Source organism: Trachurus japonicus, chromosome 16, assembly GCF_045865225.1.
Source record: "Trachurus japonicus isolate A0001 chromosome 16, Traja_1.0".
Taxonomy (NCBI): Eukaryota; Metazoa; Chordata; class Actinopteri; order Carangiformes; family Carangidae; genus Trachurus; species Trachurus japonicus.
The window spans coordinates 11807075-11831990 of record NC_140922.1 but is presented as its reverse complement, the minus strand read 5'-3'; the positions used below and the strand labels follow the sequence as shown (position 1 = coordinate 11831990).

The 24916-nt window shown below is 42.9% G+C and overlaps 2 protein-coding genes across 10 annotated transcripts; both read right to left on the bottom strand.

Annotated features, from left to right (window-relative positions):
- Positions 1-602: 602 nt before the first annotated feature.
- On the bottom strand, positions 603-10051 carry dbpb (D site albumin promoter binding protein b). The gene is made up of 5 exons (XM_085801457.1): positions 9618-10051; positions 9141-9442; positions 7851-8330; positions 4341-4585; positions 603-3070 (listed from the first exon to the last, which is right to left on the bottom strand). Exons 2-5 carry the CDS (start codon positions 9328-9330, stop codon positions 2855-2857), a joined length of 1131 nt encoding a protein of 376 aa, XP_085657583.1. The 5' UTR covers positions 9331-9442; positions 9618-10051; the 3' UTR covers positions 603-2854.
- A 2014-nt stretch (positions 10052-12065) lies between these two features.
- LOC146971868 (uncharacterized) lies at positions 12066-21578 on the bottom strand. Of its 9 annotated transcripts, none has more exons than XM_085801453.1 (4): positions 21238-21578; positions 20689-20816; positions 15953-18471; positions 12066-15706 (listed from the first exon to the last, which is right to left on the bottom strand). In XM_085801453.1, the coding sequence occupies exons 3-4, from the start codon at positions 18015-18017 to the stop codon at positions 13332-13334; spliced, it is 4440 nt and encodes a 1479-aa protein (XP_085657579.1). In that variant the 5' UTR covers positions 18018-18471; positions 20689-20816; positions 21238-21578; the 3' UTR covers positions 12066-13331. The 9 variants fall into 9 exon arrangements, with proteins under 9 accessions (XP_085657579.1, XP_085657582.1, XP_085657578.1 ...); XM_085801456.1 differs by having other exon boundaries at positions 15995-18471; XM_085801452.1 differs by having other exon boundaries at positions 20704-20816.
- Positions 21579-24916: the final 3338 nt, after the last annotated feature.

The following is a 24916-nucleotide window of genomic DNA, read 5'->3' as shown; positions in this document are numbered from 1 at the left end:
AACAAACAGTAAACTCTATCAGTGGAGAACAATGATTGATTCTTACCTAAGTGCAACATTTTCTCCCCCATACATCCAAGCTTACATATGTCTTTAATTCTGTAATTGATGTTTAAAAAAAAAAAAAACGTGTGCATGGATTTCTATTGTGTAATCATACTATTATTCACAATTATAATGTGGTGGGGTCTGTTATACCCCACCACAGCTGCATTGAAGGATAAAACCAGTTTCTGTCCACTTTATCCCTATAAATGCAGCACTTTTAATTAAAAAAAAAGGTATAAAACACTCAATAAATATCCAAGGGAAGTAGTTTTCCTTTTGTTGGGCAAGAGAGTGCATTATTTGGACCAGATTGCCAATTATAGGAATGTACACAATGTGAACAAACAGGGAGGATATCAAAACAAGTGGTCTCCAGACATTTCACCACATATTACAGTCTGGTTATCAGACTTAGTAAAGTAATATTCCTCCAGTAATTTCAACTCTGTTGCCCATTTTAGCGAAGAATACCGGGCTTCAATTCAAGACTCAAGCACACAGAGAACTCAACAAACATTATACTTGTGATGAAACACATGAGAAAAGCAGAGCAGTGAATGAGAACAATCTTTTATTGTTGTTTTTGGGAAATCTCAACTACATCCAAACAACCAGCACTGAGTGGGCTGGGCACCATGGACACCACTGATGCAGCAGGGCAGTTGTAAGTTCAATTAAGAGTCACTATAAGATTGATCAACCACATCTGTGCGGATATTAGAGACTAAATCCTGTTGGGAGAGCAAACAATCACTGATTGAGGTGATAAAGGCTGAAATAAACCAACAAGGAGAATATCAACAGTGTGCATAATCCATACACCTGCTGGGGAACGGAGGAGGTCATCGTGAGAGACAAAAGTAAGTCTGCATGAGCATCATGTTCAAGTTACTGAGCCACGTTTGTGAGATCCATGGTCAAAGAAACCAAAAGTGGCATTAGTGTCCGTAGCAGAAGCGAGTGATGTCGAATGTCTGGAGGTCTGAGACAGGATGCGAATAGCAGAGTGAGGGTGTTTTGTTTGTTTTCTTCCATTTGAATAGTCTTTCTGAGGAACAATGAAGATCAAAGATGTTTCAAGGTGCAACAGATCATGTTCATCCAAAGAAAGAAAATCATTCAGTAATATAGAACAGCGACAATAAGAGGGATAATCATCATAATCATAACAATAATAATAGCAGTAATGGTAACTATTCATCATGGTCATTCAGGGGATTAAAATCACACTCTATTACTAGTCACCCCTTCCCCCCAGGAACATAACATAGTGTACCATGCCCCTGTGTAGGTGACGTGAGTACACAGAGAAGTTTATAGATACAGTAAAAAGTAAGGAGTAATAACAGGAGTAAACAGTAAAGAAGGAGCAGTACTGAAAAAAAGCACTAAATAGCAACAAGCTTTGTGGATCAACATAGGAAATTTTGGCTTTTATTTCTCCCAGAAATCTGAGAAATTAACACCATCCCACTCAATGGGGGTACTCGACCCATCTCCTGGAATACATCAAATACACAAAATAGTATATAGGCCTATCCAATATACACAACATCTCTCCCCACCCCTGTAATAATGCTAATTAAAGTGTGTTCAATAAAGTACAGTAAAGTAACGATGTGCGTTTTACTGGGAAGGTTGATTACTATTTCAGGATACATTACAACACTGAGATTTGACTATCTCTATGTACTGTGGAGGTACAAGAGAGACGCAGGGACAAAATGTTATGGGAAGAGTTTGCACATAACTGAGAGGGGATTGAAGACAGAAATAGAGCAGCTGGATATAGAAACAGAGGACGAGAAATGTCCCAACAATTCAAATAGAGGATCAAGAGGAGCAGAGTTACCCGGGGCATCACAACAGGCTCTCACCAGCTTAGGTGAGATATGAAAAAACACCAGAGTAGATTAAAAGCGATCCACTGGGACAGAGGGGGGGGGGGAGATAGAGTCAAAGACACAAGTGTGGACTCAATAGAGAAAGGTGTACCAATCTCATATGTAACCTCAAGGTGCAGGTGTTGTTGGGGAACTGAACTGAAAAAAAGGGTGAAATAGTAAAGAAGAACGCACGAGACTGAACGACAGGTGTTAAGGAAATTGTGGGACTGTTTACATAGTGTCTCCTCATGTCTCTCATTCGGCCTCTCTCGAGCATGCCCATTCCCAGTGACAGAAACATAACAGGAAAAAAAAATTAAGTGCTTGAGTAAAATCCACAAAAATGCTGAACTATACGATTTTAAGATAATTTTGCTCTCTATATTACAATTGTTACATGCGTCCTCGCCCCTGCTGCTGCATCCTGACTATGATAATCAAGTTGAAAAATACCCATCAATGGCTGACCACCTGTCAAACATCTCCTGACATGTCTAGAATAAAAAGGTATTTACCATAGCTTTCCCCCATCTCTATGTCCCAGTCATGTAGAAAATATACAAAATTATTCTCCAAATTTGCTCTCCCTCTAATTTTTCAGAAGTATTATAAAAATATACAATTCTCCAATAACAAAACTCTTAAAAGTCACATCTTTCATCTGTTAAATTATTCTCTCCATCCATCGCTTTTAAGAGTTGACACCTTGACAAAACAAGACACCTGAGCTTCAATACACAAACCTTCTCCTTGTCTTATACATTCATCATCATAATCATCATCTTCTTCCTCATCATCATCACCATCATCATCATTATCCTGACCCCATTCTGTCCATCACGCCACCCCGAAAATTCTGAAGTCTTAAATTTTAATCCAGCTTATATTCCTCCTCTTCCTGATTTCGCGCCGCTCCTTCATCACTGGTCAGCGAGACGGTTCTCGTATTTACTAAGGATGTTGCGACAGCGGCCAAGTTCCTTCCGCATCTCAGCCACTTCCTGTCGGAGCTGGGCGTTCTCCCTCTCCAGGTAGGCAGCACGCACGGAAATCTGGTTCTCCTTTAGACGGCGGGCGTCTCGGGAACGTTTTGCTGCTTCGTTGTTCTTATACCTCCTGGTCCAGTACTTCTCGTCCTGAAAGAGCACAAACAAAAATAGCACGTATTGATTATTTCAGTGTCTACAACCTTCATCTGATTACCACAGTTGATTAGGGAATTATTAGGTAAAGGTAATTCAATAAAATGTTTAATGAACAGTCCGGCAGGTTTCTTAAGGGGAGTGTGTGGTGCTCTTGTACAGCTGAACTCCTCTTACTGGTGATGTGGGTGTTTGGCCATGAATGTACCATGTTCCTTTCACATATCTCATCCTCAGCACCAAGTTAATGTCTGAGAGTAAAAAAAATATACAAAGAATCTACCTGTCCACATCCCTTCAACACACTGACAAAGATTTTATGCTTTTCCATAAACCCTCTTGTTATCATCCTGGATGTAAATCATTCTGCTTTTAAAAACCTCTTAATACCAAGGTAATATGGACTATGCAAAAACATTAGGTTCACCTTCTTCTCTGAAGTTCTGTGGGATTGAAAAAGTCACAATGCCCACTAGAGGAGGTGGTATCTTAAAGAGACTGGTTCAGAGAGAAATGTTCTGGATATACACACTCAATACTATGACACCAAATGGACTTAATGGGTTAAGTTTGCCTCTTCTTTCCAAAAATGTAAAATGTTTGTTATTATCTAATTTATGTAATATTATTCGGTCAGATTTGGTGTACTGTGTGATTGGTCCTTGTTTGGAACCATGGGAAGGAAGTTGATTGGTTTGCAAGTAATTAAAGTCAACCTTCAGCTGTGCAGCAACACCTGTCCTGTGTATAAATGACTGAACTGATGTGAGCCATTAAAAGAAGTCAAATGTGAGTACTTTGTCCGCCTCCCTAACTTGGCAATTTGAGATGTGTTACCATTTTTACATTTTTCACCAACTTAAATATATTGTACACTATATTTATACTTATAGACCTTTCCCCTTTAAATTTTACAGATTAACTCTTATGTGTTGCTCTAGTGTTTATTATTTTGCTTCTTTGTTAGATCGTGTTCAGTGATTTCAGTGTGAAGAACATCCTGCAGCTGCAACTGTGCTGCTTTTCTCTTAGTTAGGTCAATTAAATGTGTTTGGAATCTGGACTGTTTGTTGAAAACATTGTTGATTAAATAATTAATCAAATATTTGAAAGTAAAAATAAGACCTAGAATGGATAACATTTTCCCTTTAAATGCATGGTATGTCTTATCATAGCCTACGATGACTTCTCTCCTAAGGTTCAAAATGGACCAGGGCTGCCTGGGATCTTTCTGCTGCTGCAGTGAGCGTCTGAGTTCACTCACCTTCATATTATCTGGCACCAGGATCTTGCGGGCCTTCTTGATCATTGGCTGGGGCTTGAGCTCTTCTTCACTGAAGGAGTGTCTCCTGGGGTCGAAGTTCGGCTCCCTGTTGGACATGTCCGAATCCATGTCAAACATTCCACCCCCATCTGGTCCGCTGCCGTCGGGCGTCAGTAGAGGCGGACAGGAGGACGAGGAGGAGGACGAGGGCGACTCACAGGACTCATTCATACTCGATTGACTCCCTGGAATCACAAGGAAGAGGTATTTGTTAGTTGTTTCTCAACGTCCCGTTTTTAAACTGACACTGATTTTACCGTCTAATACATAGAGGAGCTGATGGCAGCAGGCCACTGTGATAATAATAGAAACACATTCAGCATTTCCTCCCGATGACCACCAGGTGGAAGCAGAGAGCCACATTCTTGCTCTTATAAACAACAAACAACATTCCTCTGCCCTTAACTGATCCCAAAGAACTGAGGAGGGTTTTCAATCAGCTTTCATGGACATCAAGGACATCAAGCAACAAGTGACGGCTAATGTTGAATATGCCCTGTAATGCCTATGATATAATTATATAATAGAGTGTATGATTATGTTTTTAGCATACAGATAAACAGAGTTACATTTCCTATAATACAAAACACTCTAAAAATCTACTTCTGTAACAAAGATCACATAATGTCAAATACTTCTAATGTATCAGCACAAATAATTATTGATATTTATGATTCATTTATGATTCACTAGGCCAAAATACTGTTAATAATAATTAAAAAAAACAATTCTGGATAGTTCCAATGTTTTTCTAATTTCATATACCACTGGTTTAAAGCATATAAGACTTGGAATTCACTCATTCAGCAGCCGAAAGTGTAAACCAGTGATTTAACAAACTGACACACAGCTACAGCTGCATGAAATCTATTGGTTCAATCAGTGCATGGTATTGTGCTATTGGCTTTTTTTTGTCAATCAAATCATTCAGAAATTCTAACAGACCAGATACAGAAATCTAAAAGTGGAAGTGTTATGTAAGTTTCAAGCCCTCCCCTTGAAACCAGTTTCTTTACATGGGGCCACTATAGGGCTATACCTCACCCCACCCCCTTTAAGCCCATATAACTCCATATACAAACATCAGTCAACATCCTTGTGAAAAAAAATACAGTGGTCAAGTTGAATAAAATAAAAAAATATATACAATAATTATTACTAATTACTAATAATTATTATTAAAATAATTACTAATTTGACAAAGGGTCCACTGTCATAAAGTATCAGGACCTCAGGGTTAGAGAGAGACACAACAGGACAGCTACTCAACACCACAACATAACAGACTTTGCATAGAATTTCATTAGTCTAAAAAACTCTGTAAACCATAAATTCATCACTGGAGATATGCAACGTGGAAACACTTTCCAAAAACAATATGAAAAGTACATATAATGTGGTGTAGTAACTCTTGTTGGGAGGGGGAGACAGGTTGTTGGCTGGAGAGAAACAAACCCTTCCCCTCTATCTATGATGCATTGTTATGTTATCTGTAGGTTTGTAATATAGGGCCAATGATAACATAAGTAATGACTATGTAATGTGAGGGCTTACTCTCAGGTGTGTCTGTCCCTGAATGATCTCCCCATGTTCCACAGTGTCACCATAACACTGATAAATTAAAGTGTTTTCAATAACACAAAGATGAAATCATGCCTATAGTACATAATCAGCAGGTCTAAATGTCGCTGAATCTTGATTTAAATTACAACCAATTGCTACTGGGGGCACATAATAAGCACTTTTTCCTCCACTTGCGATTTAACCAGCAGGTTTCAATGGTCTCTGCTGCCTAAACCTGACAGCAGGAACTAGCAAGCACAACCACCTGGTGTAGTGTGTTTTGTTGGAACGAAAACGTGCCAGCCCTCACTATTCCTGTGGTACATGGTTGCCTCTCTCTGTTTTTTTGGGAAGCTCTGAAACGCAGACCTGCAAAGTAGATTTGGTGCATTTTCATCCACGTGTCTCAGCCCTGAGTGAACAGGAGGCTTTTTTGCCTTTGGAAAAAAAAAAAAGGTCAACTATGTGACTAAATACGTATCAGCACTCATACAACAGCATTCCACAAAGGACTGAAAGCGCTGTGAAGGCGAGCATGAGCCCTACTCCTTCATAGGTAATTAATATGATCATATATTCCATCAATGTTGCTGCATTTAACATTCATGAATTAACTGTTGGTTGGGTACCTTTATGGTTATTCATAATTCAACAGATTGCTTGTGTCCAGCTGGGTGAAATGATGACAACTTTAGCAAAGTCAAAATAACTAACCTTTAGATTTTACAGTATAAGACTTGTACATAAACATATAAAGTGGCTGCAATCAGTCATCAATACATGGCCATTTGCCATGCAGTATTAATGCATTATCAGTTTATGAACATGCCCTTTGTCACTGATTTGGATGGACTGGATTAAAGGTTTCCGCTTCAGCGTCCTATGAAGTATAACATTTTCGATATCAGTGTTTTTAATATCATTCACTGGTCATCAAATGTGCAGTTTGAAGTCCAGCAGCTCAGGGAAAGTCTTCCTGTTGCTCAGCGTGTCCCTCCCCCTGTGGACTCCTCCCACATGTCCACTGGCCCTGCCTCTAGTTCTCTCACTCCAGTGCTCTCAGCCTCTGCACGTGTAGCGACGCGTGCACATGGCTGTGGCGTGTGAAGTGGGGAGAGATTTAAAGACACGCAACCGCAAACACTCCACACACTTCTCTCTCTCCCTCCCTCTCCCTCTCTCTGTTGTGACCCTGCTGCACATTAATAATTAGCTGGGAGTGAATGCTGATTGTGTTGTACACTGCAGTACACAGATCACATGCCAAACTAAACCAAGCCTCCTGGTCACTGCTGTGAGACTGACTCATCAAATAGCTGAAGACATCTATCTTTACTGAACCTTTTTTTTAAAAACAAATCTCCATTTCTCCATGATGTACTGTATCATCCAGTTACTAATCCAGCACTATTGCGAAAATATGAAAAGCAAATTTAGCAGCCATTTCTAGACTCTGTGTTTTCTCTGTCAAGTTGACTTTGCATTTGAAGCCATGTGACCACTGTACCTCCTGTCTTCAGTTTGACCCCACAGGACAGAAAAATGCTTTGTCACCACAGCATATATTATATACTGAAAGAAGAGTTAAAGTGCTGAATCACCCGCCCGTGGGAATGTTTTTAACACACCAAATAACCTTGATTGCATCTCAACCATTACTGAATTGTAGGTTCTACTACTTTCATATCAGTGAAAAGGGACTATTTGTTTCTTTCAGCTTGCAAACTCCGCAAAGTTTCTAAACCCACTGCCATGGTATTGCTGTTGTGAGCTGATATGGACAAACCTTGAAGACTGAACTGTCCTTGTTCGTGTTTTTCTAACTCTGGGGTTCAACTGTGTGTCTTATTCCCTCAAGAACAAAATGCTCCATGTCATTAAACTCACCATGCAGACAGTCAGTTCCTCCTCCAAGGCTCTGAGGCTGAGCCACTTCCAAACCAATGAGCGATGGGGAAGATGAGGAAGAGGGCGAAGATGACGAAGAGCCAGGTGGGGATGATGGCGGTAGGCACTGGGAGCTCTGGCTGGGCACGGCCGATGGGGAGCTCTGCGAGGGGATCTGGGCCGAACTGGAACTGTTGTTGTTATGCATGCTGCCCATTCCGTTTTCGGTCAGAAACTCCTCCAAGTCCATGTACTGAAGCTGGAAGAGGCCCCCGTCTGCAGGCAGGGTGCGATCCCACAAAAGGGGCCCCAAAAACTGGTTGAAGTTTCCTCCTCCATTTCCACTGCCACCACTGCCACCACCACCACTACCACCACCTGATCCGCAGCCATTACTGTTATTACTGCTGCCTATTCCACTGCCATTCCTCATGGGGCACACTCCCAATGAGTCCTCATCAAGGTCCAGTCTGTCTTTGTCTGGTAGAGAGTGGAGAGTTGAGTCATTATTTTGTTCAGGATGAAGATGATGAAAAAATAACTTTTGGAACAACTTCAGCATCTTTCAGTTACAAACATTTAAGTTCTACAACCTAATGTATTTGTTTAGATTCTTTATTATGGCCTCTGACAAGTGAATGCTAATGTCAAATCTCCTTGTTTGTGCAGACCCAATGGGGATGGCAGGTAAATCAATAGGATACACCTAAGCAATGCCTCACACTGTTTCCATGCCACACACATAGAAATACACAATCACAGATGGACCAGATGGTAGCTGAATTGCAGCATTAGGCCGGAGCTGAAACCAATTTGTTGTCATAACATATACATAAGCTCCTCACCAAATCCCACAATGGCTGAAGATACGTTTTTATCCAAAACAAGCCACTGAAATGCATGCCTGCACAGCACTACAGCTAAACCTGAAGATTGTTATCACTCATTGTAATCTGGATCTTAATTTGAAGTCACAGCAGGGATTATAATCCAGGTGAATACGCAGAAGGATCAGAGAAGAGTCATCCTGGACATGTGTGTTGGTGAATCAGACTTTTTGTGTGGAGACTGGTGCCATTAGCTATGACAAATATACTTTGTTACATAAAATGCTACATATTTGTAATACAACAACAGTAGCAGTGGGTGGAACAGAGGGGTATGATTTATTCATGCTCTGTCACTGCATATATTGGAGAGACTGTGTCAGGTGCTAGAGCTGCACATTCAACATTATAAACAACAAACTAAGATAAGTGGTGGTTCACCAAATTAGGAGACTTTTTTCACCTTTCACATCACAGGGGGGTTTTAAACGCTGGTCTCCCTTCATGGGGTGCTGCAGGAGGGATTTCAGACCTGCCATGGAGTTGAGATGCCCCCCTGTGAGAGAGCCTGCGGGCTGAGTACAACTTCCAAACTGTGGGCTCGCGCCTGCTGGTAGGTCGGGGGTCGGAAGCTGGGAGAGCTGCCTGGACATCCTGGACCAGACGGGGTTGCAGAGAGAGGCAGAGAGAGACACCTGGGGCACTTGAAGGGGCGAGGCTATCTGACTGGAGTATCTTCCAATAGGACAAGTGTGCTGGATGACTCTGCATGTGTGTGCAGGAGGGGTGGGGGTGGAGGGGAGAGGGAGGGAGAGAGAGAGTTTTCAGAAGTGTCCATGCAGAATAGAGCAACCATTGTATTGAAATTACAAGTATGACAGTTTTATTACACTTTGAAACTCACATTAAACAGCACATGCAACTTTTTTTTTTTTCTTACCTTTCTCTTGTGGGCTTCCTTATTTCCTCTCAAGGATATTTTCATCGAAGTACTCCATTGTAGCAAAAACTGTGCAGTAGATCAAGCTGTTATTCTCAGATGAACAGTGTGGGAGGGACAGTCAGACCATCTGAGTGAGAATAATGTCCAAGATTTTTTTTTTTTTTAATTGCAAAGGCGTGAATAATGCCTGAGACCCGCAGAACTGCACGGACAGGAAAATGTTGCAATTAAAAAACTTGTAGAGAAATCTCCTCGAGTTAATCGTCCGCTGTTCCGAAAAAAAAACAGAAGACCCCCCTTAAGGAAAAAAACATTTGCAAGCAGAAACCTCCGTCAAAACAAAACAATCGAAACGACGCGGCGTCCACAGAAAAACACGCACTCACAGCGACGAGAGCAGCGGCTGAGTTGGTCAGATGACAACTTGTATTGGTGTTTCTCTGCTCTGTGCTGTCGCGCTCTGCTGTCCGTCGGGGGGAGGAGGAGCAGGAGCAGGAGCAGGAGGAGGAGGGGTCGTTTCCTCTTTCTCTGTCTGTACTTTTGTGCATCCGGTGGATCCAGTCACGGGCGCACGAGCTCGGGTCTGTGTCTGGGCCGCGCGACGTCCACGTCCGACCGTCCTCTCTCTCTCTCTCTCTCTCAGCTGGAACGGACACGGGAAGTTCACGTGACGTCACACCTCGCGGAACAAGCGCGCGGGGCGGGGCCGTGTTCAACAGATCTCTCTGTCCTCGCTTATTATTTATGAGACACACCTACCCTCGTGCCACATCTCGAGGAGAGGCGGCTGTTTGTTTTGTCTGACAGGTACAAACATGGTGACTTCTCCCACTCTGTACTCAGCACAGTTCACATAAATATTGGTTTTAGCCTCAGTGGGACGAATGAACCCGCCTTTGCGCCACTGGGCCCTAATTGACCTCACAAACAAGTCATTTAATTAAGCATAGGATTAGTGGCTCAAAACGTTGCACATCTCTTTTAGAGCGTAGATTTGTCTCTATAATAATCAGTCAGAGCTGCATGGCTTTTCCAGTTTCCTTGTAATCCACTGAAAACGTGAGTGTGCCGTTTTTTCAGGCAAGAGGAACGCTTCAGCACGTTGCCTCCCGGTGTACAATAGCTGCTCCACGTCACGTGTACTGGGCACGCGGAGACCAGGCCTGGTCGCTCGCGGCTCTGGCTCCGATTGGCTGCGGTAATTCGTCGCTCCGCCCACGACACGTTCCTATTGGCCAGAATTAGGTCGAATGTACCCGCCCGTTCGGATTCCCCTCATGCATGCTCCTGCCGCGTGAGACCAGTTGGAAACACAAAAAGCGCGAGGGCTGTCTGGTCTATACTGTACATGCAGAGCACATGCAAAACACTGTGCGTTGCGCGCCACAAGAATCCGCCTCTGTTTTTCCAGAGTTGGCTCGAAGGAGGTGACAAGCAAATGGCTGGTGGACTTAAGTCATCACATCTCAAAGCTTTAGTGAAAAAGTACACAAAATCCACGAACACCGTGCAATGAAAACAGGGGTAATATTGAATGTAGCCTAGTGGTGGGGCCTCCAAAGTTTTAACCACCTGCCCCCCACCGCGCGAAGCATGAGTGGGTATGAATCATCATATTTTATGTTTACAAGCATGGCAGATTGACTTTATCTTCTATGTGAATGCAAACAAACACAATTGCACCCTTAAAATAACATTAACATGTAACTAGATATAAACTTCATCACATTGAGGTCTGGCAAAATCACATTGTAGCTGGTCACTCATGAAACAATCAAAGACTGCAGCTGATTTTCCTGTCAGGACATTAAATCACAGAGATGAAGTCATTGTCAAATAATCTAATGTTTTAAAAGTTATAGTTGACAATTTCGAATGATATGCAGTGAATTTAATTTTAAAAACACCTAGACAGTGGCGTTTTATCAAATCTAAATTTAATGAGTCATGATTACCAAGTCATGCTTAAGCATTTTGTTTACTTTGTGGCATTAATCTTATAGTAAACAGCAGGCAGTCCCACAGCAATTCACAGTCATACAACACCCTCCCATCCACCCCCTATCAGTGCAAAATCCATGTGACTGCCTCACTCATCCACACTGGGCCAAGAGTACTGTATAAATGGGTTTCATACTGCCATCTTGTGGAGCTAGGGGGGAAGGGTTTTACATTTCATTTCACTGGAGAAATTTGGCCCATAACATAGGTAAGCCTAACAACTTCAATTAAATTTATTGTTATATCAACTTCATCCTATAATCCATTAAATTCACATAGCGATAGGAAATTCACAAAGTACATAAAGCTAAATATAATTGTAAAACTTCCAATACTGACTTTGATAACAGTTACATCGTATTTATGTTCCGTGAATAACAGTTTGCACCATCTTCTGGATATTGCAGTAGGTAACTTTGAATCAAAAATGAAAGGGAAAACAAATGATTACACTTAATGTTTATTCATTGCTGAAATATAATCAACTACTGACTTCTCAGTAAATAATGTGATAGAAATCTACTAAAACTATCATTTTCTTTAGAAGAAAAAAAAAAACAAGGCTTGACAGGGGTATGAACATTTCATATGTGAATAAAGTGACAGGATGTACTAAAAACTTATTTTTCTTTAGAAGAAAAAAAAAACAAGGCTTGACAGTAAGAATATGATTGCAACTCAGCAAAAAGTAAAAGGTACAAGGGGTTAAGTATAAGATTGGCATGAAGGCTGATTGGGTTACACACATAAATACATGGAATATTACTTTTGTTTCTATTATGATAGGTCCTTGTCTTTAACACACCGTGAAGTACTGTAGAAATAATCACTGCTAAAAAGAGCATACAAATAACATGAGATAAACATGTGTTACAGTCCACTTGTTTAACCTGTTTTCAATCCCTTGGTATAAAAGCTAAGAATATCTCAAATAAATGAAGTAAAGTGAACATAATAAGCAAGGCTTTTTGTAAGTTTCTTCATTTTGGCAGGAGAGGGATCCTTGTAATGCTAATTACCAGCAACTTTGACATTTTATCTATATGTGATTAAATCACTAGGGAATATAGAGTAACTTTCAAATCAAGTTTTACACTACAAACTTCTGGGGATATACTGAATAAACCATCACATACTGTAGGAGTGATTTCACAACCTCAGCAAAAAACTTGACCAGAGAACAAACATGCACTGACAATCTATCAACAAAGGTTCTTTGTCCCCATGTCCCTACTCCTAATAAATGCACTTTACATTTTAAAAAAAAATCCTCAGAGCCTCTACGTGAACAACAACAAGACAAAGTACACAGCAGAGACGTTTATCATACAGCAAAAGGTGTAGCAGGGATTCTAGTTATGGGAAAGATACATTAGCAGGTCATTTCACCTAAACTTGTCTATTAACTGCACAGTGTCAGCCAAGCATAGTGTCAATGCACTTAAGGGGTTAATGATCCTATGCAAACAGTCTTTGTAGACACCTTCCAATATAAACTGGAAGAATTTCTGGTGATATTATATAGGATGTTCTACAGTAGTTGTTAACACACTCATTCAAACAAGTCAGCAAAGTAGATGTCAACAGAGACACGAGGCAAATTCTCCTAAAGGTAGAGTTTGCCTTTTCATGTCCCTTTTTTTCCACACCTTCCCGTTTTAGAACCGAAATATCCCTCTTGTATGCCACTCTGTTCAGATACTAGGATGTTCAGTATCTGTATGGTCCCTGTAGGAATGGCATTTCCTCCTGACCCTCGCAGGTCTGTCTCTCTCCTGGTCTCTTTGAAAGCTTCAGCCTCTTAGCATCTCCTCTCTGCAGTCCTTTAGCCCTGCGGCGGCAGGACACCTTGTGCCTATGGAGAAGCGTAGCATTCCAGAAGCGGGCGGAGCAGCGTCGGCAGGAGAAAGTCCCTCTGGCACGATGGGAGGCCCGATGGACGAAGGCTGCCAAAGGCCTGTGAGACTGCTTCCCACATACACTGCAGCTTAGTCGCTCCTGAGAGGTCGAGGCTTTTTGTGGGTGTTTAACTGCCATGTGAACTAGCAGTCCCGCTTTACGGGAAAACACAGAATTGGGGCATATGGGACAGCCGAAACGTTTCACAGGGACCTTGAGGGACGACAGGATCTGCACCTTCACTCCCCCAGTGTTGACAAGCTTATACCCACCACCACCCGATCCTCCTCCACGTCTAATTGTCAAACGAAGAGAGCCTTGTTTTTTATTTAACTGCCCTCTTATAGTACAACTTATCTTTCTCTTCTTTTTGCTTCCATCGAATCTGACTAAATCTTGGGATTCCCATTTATTTTCCCTCCAATCTCTCCTGTCGGACTTTTTTTTTTTCTTCTTGTGGCGTCTCATTTCATCGTTTGACAACTGGATGCTGCAGTCAAGGTGTTGGTGGGGCTGGTTACCTGACTGATGATGAGGATGATGGTGGGAGTGATGATGATGGTGATGCAGATGATGATGTTCAGTGGAGGGCAGTTCCGTGAGTGGCTGGAACGGGGCTGTGGTGTGCAGCGTGCGGCTACGGGATCCGGCTGGATATATGTGCTCTCCTTTCACCCCGGCTGGGGAGTGAGGGTGCTGGGGGGGCATGATTGTAGAGTTTGGAGGCAGAGGCTGGGAGTAAGATGGGGCATTAGAGGCTGAAGTATGGGCTGCTGCAGCATCATAAAACAGTGGAGAGTAACCAACTGGAGGTTGCGGGGGAGCCTGTTGGTGGCTATGAGTGACAACGCTAAGACTCTGCCCTCCGTGGCCCTCCGTGGCGGGGGCCATCTGCAGCAGGACGTTGGTGGCAGCCTCACTCTCTGATGTCGACTGATTAACATCACTCCCACCTCTGTTGTCTCCAGATCCACTGCTGCCTTCTTGCGGGTTTGACGGCTCTGGGCGGGTCATCCCATGCTGCGACTGCCTATGTCGAGTGAGGCTGTTGGAGTAGGCAAATGCTTTCCCACATACCTCACAGCAGAAGAGCTTTTCGCCCCCGCCTTCATGCACCGTCTGGTGATGAGCAGTCAGATGGAAGTGATGGCGGAAAGACTTCCAGCAAATAGCACAGGTGTACAGCCGAGGTGGAGGTGGGGGCTGTGGTTGGGGTGGGGGTGGAGGCTGTGGCTGAGGGTTGGTATCTTGAGGCTTGACATCTTGAGGGTAGGAGTAATAGGAGGAGGTGCTTGGTGCTTGGTTCTGGCTCCTGTCTGGGGCCACGCTACATTGAGGGTTTGGGTTAAAGCTGTTAAGGTTCTCCGCAGCTGGTGTTGTGGGCACCTCTTCCAGCTCCCCTTTCTGGTGGAGTTTGCTGTGCCTCCTGAGGCTCTGGGAGTAACCAAACTCTTTCCCGCAGATGCTGCATTTGTAATTCTTTGCCCCAGAGTGGACTGTTTGATGCTTGCTTAGGTGAAAAGCTTCTCTGAAATACTTTCCACACACAGTGCAGTGATGGGGCTTTTCTCCAGTATGGATGCGGTCATGCCTGCGCAGGGTCTCGCGACGGGCAAAGCCCTTACCACAGACACTGCAGAGGTGAGTGCGTGGGAGCCCACTGGGACCCATTCTGGGGGTGTATTGCCTACGTTTCGGGGGCAGTCCACCAGCTGCAGGATCTTTCTTAGCTCTGGGTTTGCGGGGACGTTTAGGTTTGGAGGTTGGATTCTGTGGGTTGCTGCTCATTGCCTCTTGACTCCCATCACCTCTGAAATTCTTATCCATACCAGATGTGGATGAAGGTGAGCCCAGAGGACCTAAACCAAGACCACCTAGCAGACCTCCTATGATGTCTCCCCTATCATCCCCTCTATTTCCACTGTTACTAGCTGCCGTTATAGCAGAGATTGCATTATTGACAGAGCTAGTGACATCATCCTCTGAGTCATCCAGAAGAGAAGAAAGGGGCAGGTGGGGCTGTTGCTGTGGATGGTGATGCTGGCTGTGGCTCTGTGAGTGTGGATGCAGTGTTGGGGCCAAGGGTGCCTTTCTCAGAGCTGGGCCCGCCATCCCACTTCCACAGGGGGAGGCACCAGAGTAGCATGGAGATGGATTACCTTGAGAACGGTGGTCATCATGGTAGCCTGTGTAACGATTCCGAGAGTAGTCAGTGGGGTATTTACCATCTGTTCTGTCCCTGTCATTTGAATTCCCTCCCCTTCCAGACTGAAACAGACCATCACATCCTAAACCTGATTTTCGTTCTCCTTCCCCCACAATGATTACACCATCTTCTTCCTCAGTTTTCCCATAAATAACCCCTCTATTGCTCTGATAAGTTCCCCCTCCTCCATTACCTCCTCCACCCCCTCCCCCGACTCTGTCCTCACCATCAGTTCCTGTCTTGCTGCCCCGTTGTTTGGGTCCCCTACCTGGCTTGCCGCAGGTGCCTGAGGCAGCATGGTTGAGTAGAGAGGTGCTCTCACGGAAGGCACGACCACAGGCGGGACATCGGAATGGCTTTTCCTCATGTATCTTCTCATGGCGTGTCAGTGACTCTCTACGATTAAAAGCCCGAGAGCAGGTGGAGCAGCCATATGGGCGGGCTGAAGAGTGTATAACTCCATGTTGCAGGAGGTGCCCTTTTTTCTTAAAGCCTTTGCCACAATCGGGGCAATGAAATATTTTGTCTGGGCTAGGACAAGAATTGGGAGTGGGTTGGGGAGTTTCTTGGGTCGAATGGGGAAGGCTTGGGTCAGGCTGTGTTTTTATGTGAATGGGGTTTGGGCCAGTAGTGGCAGTATTGCTAGTACCTGCTGTGGTTGGCTCATGCATGCGCATATGCCTGCGAAGGCTTGAAAGGTGAGGGAAGCTTTTGCCACAGTCCCCACAGCTATAAAGGGGCTCTGAATCTGACCCTGTGGGGTTGGGCTGCATTGAGCTCTGGTTATCAGATTTAGAAAGGTGAGAATCGTTAGTAACCAGTACTGAGGCAGCAGTGGAAGAGGGAGCAGAGGAGGAGGAGGAAGAAACTACTGATGAGGATGAAGATGATGAGGCAAGAAGGGATGAGGGGTCTCCACCCATGTTTGACATACCAACCCCACTCCCAATTAAAGCTGGAGGCTGACCATGACTCAATCCTCCATTATTACTAGAGCTGGGATTACCACTGTGGCCATGATTGCTGTTGCTATTACTAGTGCTATCAGATTTTCTCTGTGGCAAATAGCCAGCCATAGCTTTCTTCCTCCTACTACTGCTGCTACCACCACTACTACTGCCACCTCCGCTGCTTTCCCCTTTACCATCATCCTTAGATAGGGATAAATGAAGTGGCAGGGGGAGGGGTAAGCCCGCTTCCTGCTGCATCAGAGAAGCTATCTGATTTGATGAGAGGACAGGGATGCCCTGGAAGTCAAAGCCACCTAGGGATGAGGGTTGGGAGCCTGGGTGGAGCGGGTGGTGAGGATGAGAATGAGAATGAGGATGAGACAGGGTGTGAGGCGGGAGCTGTTGCTGCTGGGGAGGCTGCTGGGGAGGCTGCTGCGGCTGGGGAGTGGAGTGGCCATGTGAGTGTGAAGAATGCAAAGCAGGAGGCGGAGCGAGGCTAGAACTAGGCTCCCCACCTGTCTGACTTAAACCTATCCCTAAGTGGTTATGGGTTCCCTGTTGAACAAGAAATTGCTCTAAACTAGCATTAGCAGGCACCCCAGAAAGAAAATACTGATTAGCAGCTAACATGCAACTAAACTGTTGGTGAAGGCTTCGTGCATCAGACTGGGCCCCAACCAACTGGTGTCCCAATGAGCTGACTGCACTGCTGCTGGAGGGGTTATTAGAGGTGGCCACAGAGGTTGAAGGGGAAGGAGAGGAAGAGGAGGGACCGGGTGATGCCTGGGGGACAGAGAGGCCAGGATGCAGAGGAGGAGGGGGTGGGGGTGCTGATGTTACTAATCCTCCTAATCCCCCAGCACTCCCACTACTGCTACTTCCCCCAGCAAAGTGCTCAAAGCGGCCTACACCTGGGTGTAACTGCTCCTGTGCTAGTGCTGCCTCAGACGGGTGGAAAGAGCGCAGGAACTGTGGGTAGCCTGAAGAATGGCTTGAGCTGCTGCTGCTCATCTTGCTTGACTTTGAACGAGAGCTCTGAGATGAGGAAGGCTGTTGTTGTAAAGGTGGAGGAGGAGGGGCACTCATCTTGGCAAAAATGGAGGCAGAATCAGAAAAGGCGTTACCTCTAGACCCCTGCAGGGGGCCCAAGCCAAGTCCAGACAGAAGAGCTCCAGAAGACTCAGCCTGCTGCTGCTGCTGCTGCTGGAGTTGATGCTGGTGAAGTTGCACTTGCTGTTGATGCTGTAGTTGTCGATCTAAACCAAGGCCTTTGAATTGGTGGGCCTGGTGCCCACTTAACATCTCTATAATGTCCAGATTGTATTTTCCAAATTGGAACATTTCCCACTCACTGGCACATGGGGGTGCAGGGCCAAACCTCCACGCTAGGAGCGGCAAAAATGATCCCACCACTGACTGGTGAAAGACAAACAAACTTTACCCTAAGGGTGAGGCTATGCTACTTTTTTTCAGAAATACTTGAATTACAGCTTAAATCTTACGTTTGTTTCTCCAGATTGTTTACTTCTGGTGCTGCTACTCCCTCTTGATCATCCACTGCCCACACTCTTACTTCCAAAATTAGTGGGGTAGCCAGGAAGATGAGTTTATGATCAAAGGCTAAAAGTGTCTTTTTGACAAGTAGATGAGTTCCACCTAATTTCAAAATTGCTTAGAGTAGCTTTATTGAGAAGCAGTTCAAATGACTTCTTCTTGTTTCCTCTGAGAGTTACAGCGTTGATATTTTCCTTCATCTAAGATTCCTCATCCGTGTTCAGCCAAGAAGTTCCTATAGCTGGAAAAACAAAATTCAGACAGACATGAAAGTCATAGAGGGGAACAAGGCTATTACACTATATAATATTTCACTCAGTGTCCCTTTGATGTTAGGTTAAGGCGAATATGCCTCAAAACTATAACAAGGTGCTCTTTCCAAGTCTGTACTGTAACATGACAAAATCTACATGTGGCCCACGTTCAGTAGAAATATTATTTAATTCATTCAGTATTTTTATTGCAAAGTCACAGTGCTTATGATGACAAGTAGTGTGATGCAAGAAGAAGATATCAATGACATTTTTTCTCCTATATGTCTCTTATATTTCATACCACAAATGAATACTTTGTATATCAGGTTTTAGTTATCACTGGATTCTTGTTCACGCTGGTCTTTGTCCACCAAAGGTTTAGGCCAATGAGCCACACCGATGACATGAGAAATGTGACCAAGATTTCTAGTTACAATGGGACAACTATACATTCTCAATAATATTAGGTGAAAAATACAAATCTGAACAACTCAATGTATCTCTTTATAGATATTCCTATTTTTAAAATATGCATTGTCAACACTTTAGATTTTGTGATAACTTACCATGATGTGGTTCTGCTGGAGTGCAGCACAACCAGAATTGTTGCCTGAATGCCAATTCTTTTTTTTTCTTTAGGTTCATATTTACTAAGGAGGCAAAAGTTATTTTCAACATTCTTAGTGTCTACAAATAGCTGTTCATACTGGGTTTCTGCCACAAAAGCAGGAGTGGAGATAAAGGTGACTTATTAATCCATGCTACCTTGGAGATTTCCTTGCAATATTGAACTCTGGCCTTCACGCTTACATGTTGCAGCAGTTCTGTCATATACAGTATCTCAAATAGTTTTTAAGGAAGAGCCACAGACAGAACTGAGGTGTGGCAGCGATGTATGAAAAACCACATTATACAGGAGACGTCTCGCTGTTGCGCAACTGCAGGTATGTGTCAGTCAGTGTGCGTGTAACTGATTATTTGGATTATACCCACACTACTTACACTGGTGGCACACCTGCAACAAACACTTGTGCTGTCACAATTCTGCAATTCATGACTCGTAATTTTTACCATAAGGAAGTTGACTGTTTCCCAAACTACAGTTTGTGTTGACAGAAAATCCAATATCACATGTGCAAAGATTAAACTATGCATTTGCCAACTTGCAGCCAGTAAAATAACTTCTCATACTACAATCTATGTTTCAAGTAGAGAGACTTCAAAACTATTGATGAAGACAGTTTACACTGCAATGATGCTTTTTATTGGAATTTCTTTCTTTTTTTAATATGTCACTCTGTTGTTTTAAAGGTTTTACTGCTGCACAGTGTTTTCCCTTAGGGTGTTTTGTAGAACATTATAACAAAATCAACCATCATACTCGCAAAAAAAAAAAAGTGCATTAGAATATATCATCATTAATCATTAGTATGGCACCACACATCAGAGAACGATTATAATGTATTCAAATGTGGGTCAAACTGGTGATTATTTTCAATCAATCCTTTCTTCAAACACTTTTTCTTGTCAAGAGGTGCACCAGATTTGTTCTGCTGACCTTTTACCATTGCCTTGTCTTGTGTCTTGCTTTGTTTATTACCAGATAGACTCAATAGGAAACTACCACAGAATCTTTTTAACAACTGCCAGTTTCGGTTTTGGTCTAAAATTAGTCCACATAACGTCTAAGTATGTGGGATTTCTTTTGTCTTGTAAGTGTAATCATATAAATATTTTGCGCATAATGGGGGTAATTATTAGACAGTGCCACTTGCTGTATTACTTTATCAAAAGTTGAGAGCGGTTAACAAGACAAATCCATTGATACTGCACATAATTCACTGTGGCTACAGTTGATCATGTGTATTTTGTACATTTCTGTACACTTGGTGCAGATACTAAACTGCTTGTCTCTATGCACTATGTGCAATGGTAATTACTGAAACATATCTAATCTAACATCAACTACACAAAAAAATTGATAAACTCTATGCAAATGAGCTATAAATCCACCTAAATGCATTTCTCAATGCCAAAAAGGGGGAAGGAATAGAAAATGTAACTGTTGCATGATGCATAATTCCTAAACTGCACGAAGGTAAGTTGTTGTTAACGGTAAGATTTCACATGACCGTACTTGTTAAACGCCTGAAAAGTGCACTGACTTCTGTGGAAGCACTCACTTTATTTCTAATTTTGCTCACCTCGAAATATCTTACCGTTTCCTCTAATCGATGCGATGAACCTAGCGGGGAGGGTGCTCCCCTGGCAGATGAGGGAGATAATCTATCGCATATTTGACTGCCTCTCATTTTAATGTAAATCAGCAATCCTGTGAAGAGGGAGAGAGAAAAGCTAAATGAGATTATCACACACCAGTATCACACTCGTAGCGCACAATGTAAACATTAGCAGTGCGTTTCAGACGCAAGTAATAACGGATGCACTAGAGGTGGCATCCTGTAATAGTATTGGCTAACATTTGGAGAAAAAAAGGAAAACATTGGACGCGCTTGGATGCAAAACTTCACGGTTCTCCGTTGCATCATTTTTTTTTTTTACACTGGCTCAGCGTGTTTAGCCATTTGGTGCCACACGCAGTGTAGAAAGCCACATTTGCACGGTTGCTAACAGTTAGCCATCTGTCCACACCGCATCATTATAAAAGCAACGCCGACAAACCGTTAACATTACGATGCTAGCGTTAGCATTAGCATATACATCTGCGTAACTTATATTGGGCAAATGTTTACCTACGCATCCAGTTGCGGAGCACGGTTGCAGATGGATGGATGAGGCCTGTCACGCCTTCTTCTTCTGATCGCCTAGCTAGCTATCGCCGCTTCCATTTCTGCGTGCTGTTTTCCAGTCGTTAGCCAGAGCCATTTTCACTGATGCTGCTGAGCTGGGTGCCCCCCACTAATCAACGCCGACGGATACGACAGCCGCCTCCTCGCCATTTGATCACGGCACTTCTCGTCGGCAGGGAGCTTTTGATAAAGGTTTCGACGGCCGAGAAGGATTTGGATGGCCGGTGATAATATTTTTTGGGTAAAAGTGAGTGACGTGTGCTCCCTTAACATTGGTCCTTTCCGGCCCTTGTAATATTTCCGGGTAGCACCAGCGGGGCTCACGACTGATTCACTGTTTGGTTACACGCTGACTGACTGGGTGAAGACCGGGGGATCCTCGTCCACTAATGTTGTTTAGTCACACAAACTACACCATAGACTCCACCACAAAACTCCCGTGTCCGTTTATATCAAAAGTTGTCCAGTGTCGGTGGGAGGTGGGGGTCTTTTCCCCCCCAAGCCTGCAAGGGCTCATACATTATGGGCCTAATACAGTAGGGATATTATTACACAGGCTTTCTCAAAAATACCTACATGCTGTGGAAACTTTTATTTTGTCTTTTAAAAAGACATTTACCACTGATGCAAGATAACGTTATTTGGGAATAACAGGACAAACACTTAGTTGTGTGTAAAAGTTTAAGACACTAAAAAGATGGTACATTCAAATTAATGTTATCAATAGTTTTTATTTATTAGGAATTAACTCCATAAATGCAGTAAAAAGAAAAAAAATCTATTAGAGTAACAGTTTCCTTTCAGGGGTGTCAAACTCAATTATAGCTGCTGCGCAGCGATGGGTCGGGTCCGGGCTACTTTTGGGCAAATTTAGGCAATTCTGAGCAACAAACAGGAGAATAGGAAGACAAGACAGTTGTCCTTATAATGTCCAATTTGGACCAGTTGAGGATTGAACCCACAACCTCGGGAACCAAAGACCGTTGTCTATCGCACTGAGCTAATTGACAAGTGGCAGTTCAACAGTGGCTTCACAAATTGAGTAAACCATTCACTGTCGTGTAGGCAGATTTGAAACCACAGTAAAAAGAAAAATCAGTTTTTGAGGTAATGATATGTATTTGTTAAACATCTACTGTGACTCTAAGATGTTAGGAGCCTTCGCACATAGTCCAGTCCAAGCTATTTGGATTTTTAAAATTAGAAGCTTGCTGTGGTGCCACCATTAGGACAATTGTCTTGTGTTTCGTGTTGAGGACAACTGACATTTTGATCTGTCATCATCATCATCATCACCCTTGCTGGGACTCGAACCCACAGCCTCTGACACCAAGAACCAGCTCCTAACTGGCTGAGCTAATTGGCTTGTAGTGAGACCTGCTGTGTAGCTTCATTTATCCACTCAGGTGAGCCAGTGCCCGGGCAGCTGTTGTAAAGGCAGATTTCAAAAATGGTCAAAAAGTCAGAAATTATGTTATCTAAACAAAAATCTGTTAATACATAAATTGCATTTAGACAGCAAAACAGCTTGAGGACATGTGACATTTTGATCTGTCATCATCATCATCATCATCATCATCACCCTTGCTGGGTCTCGAACCCACATCCTCTGACACCAAGAACCAGCTCCTAACTCGCTGAGCTAATTGGCTGGTAGTGAGACCTGCTGTGTAGCTTCATTTATCCACTCAGGTGAGTCAGTGCCCGGGCAGCTGTTGTGATGAAATGGTCAAAATTTCAGAAATTCAGTCATCTAAACAAAAATCTGATAATACATAAATTGCATCTTGACAGCATGAAAATGTTGGTGATTTGTTTTTAATGATAAGTGTTTTGCTTCATAAGAGAAAATCTGATGTTTAAAAATTCCACACTCACATTGGCTGCAGTTGTTCCCATGAGAGCAGAATTCAAAATGTTCTCAAAAATTCAGTTTTTGAATTAAAATTCTGATATTTGCCAAACTTCATTAACCATGACTCCAAAATATTCTAATTTTTTTTCAGGAAGTTTGAAAATGTATTTAGCAAGAATTTGATGGTATATGTTTACAGTAGTGTTTACAGTCAAACGTTTTCATGCACTGTAGGCTCAATTTTTGCTTAATCAAAAATCCGAGAAACAAGTTTTGTGGAGGACAGTCTGGAAATGCTCTGTAGCAAGTTTGGTGACAATTGAGCAAAAATTGTGGGAGGAGATACATTTTAAAAGTTTTACAGTTATTGAAAAAAACAGAGTGATGGACTTCATAATTTGTAATGAGTTTAAGTGGACAAAAGTTTCAGCAGTATTGAGGCGACATTGTGGTGAAGTTTCAACACTGTAGCATCTACCGTTGGTTTGGTAGGAATTTTTAAAGTTTTTAAATTTAAACGCTTATTGTGCCCCCCCTAGGAGGGGGGGGCACATGTCCTTGGAGTTGAGTGAATCTGGCATGGGGTCGGATGTTTCTGTGAAGTTTGGTGAGTTTTCGCCCATGGGAAGTATGACTTCCTTGGAAGAAGAAAGAAAGAAAGAAAGAAAGAAGAAGAATTCCTAGGAATACAATAGTGTCCCGGCAGCTTAGCTGCCCGGACCCTAATTACACAAGGGGCCAAAATTTAAAACACAAAGTAGTATGGGCCAAACATGAAAACCAAATTGTGATTTCAGAAAAATATGTAAAAAACAAAAACAAAACAAAAACAAAGCCCAGTTTTTACTCTATGCCATTTTGGCATCTTTGGCTTTGGCTGCAAGTTCATGTATGTTTGGGGTTTGGTCCTGAGCTGAGTGGAGGTGTGCATCAGTGAGACCACTTCTGTGTTGTTGTCAACAGAGCAGCAGATAGGGCTTGGCACTTGTCGATCTACTGCTTGGTCATGACTGTACACTACAGTAGCTGTTGCAGTGTATTATGATAGGACATTTTCTCATAGGCCACAAAAAATTGTATATTGGCCTTGAGTTTGACGTGTGTGCTTTAGACGCTCAAGAAGGTACATGCAGGTATGCTGATCCAAGTATAGAGAGTCGCCTCAGTTCTGCAGTGTCTTCATGTGGTCTCACACAGACTCCATGTGATATTAAGATCAGGACTCTGTGGAGAATGAATTTGGAACCACCCATCTTCTATCTGCCTTGTGCTTGGAAAAATGAAATCCAGCTATGTGGTGGTAGTTGTCAGGGCATGACCCCTTAGTGTTAATGTTTTCAGTGCTATCTGAATTAATAAAAGTCTCATCGACATCTGACTTAATGTAATAAATACAACCAATACTTCTCTATTTCCAGTTCTTGCTGTTCTAATATCCCACAACATCAGGTAGGCTACACATTATAGTATTTACGCAACACTATATGTGCTATTTCCATATTAGCCTACATATCTATATAAATATTATTTCTGGAAGCAGGTACAATAACACATTTAAATGTGCATTGGTAGGTATAATTGTGGATGTGACAAATAAATCTTACACTTCACTTTAAAACCAAATAGTCACAAATCAGCAGATGCCATTGTTGAATATGATGATTAAGAGTTTATGTTTAGTAACAATTACTAAGTAACTTGTTCTCCCAAAGCTGTAAGAATAAAGGGGTAAAAACCCAGACACTCGCTCTCAGGATGAGTCATCAC

Excerpts from the sequence above, each read along its gene's own strand:
- dbpb (XM_085801457.1), bottom strand. The coding sequence starts at position 9,330 with ATGTCCAGGCAGCTCTCCCAGCTTCCGACCCCCGACCTACCAGCAGGC. Across the intron at positions 4,586-7,850 it reads AGGAACTGACTGTCTGCATG|GGAGTCAATCGAGTATGAAT; the intron begins GTGAGTTTAATG and ends TTGTGATTCCAG. Across the intron at positions 3,071-4,340 it reads TGGTGCCAGATAATATGAAG|GACGAGAAGTACTGGACCAG; the intron begins GTGAGTGAACTC and ends GTGCTCTTTCAG.
- LOC146971868 (XM_085801448.1), bottom strand. The coding sequence starts at position 18,017 with ATGTTCCAATTTGGAAAATACAATCTGGACATTATAGAGATGTTAAGT.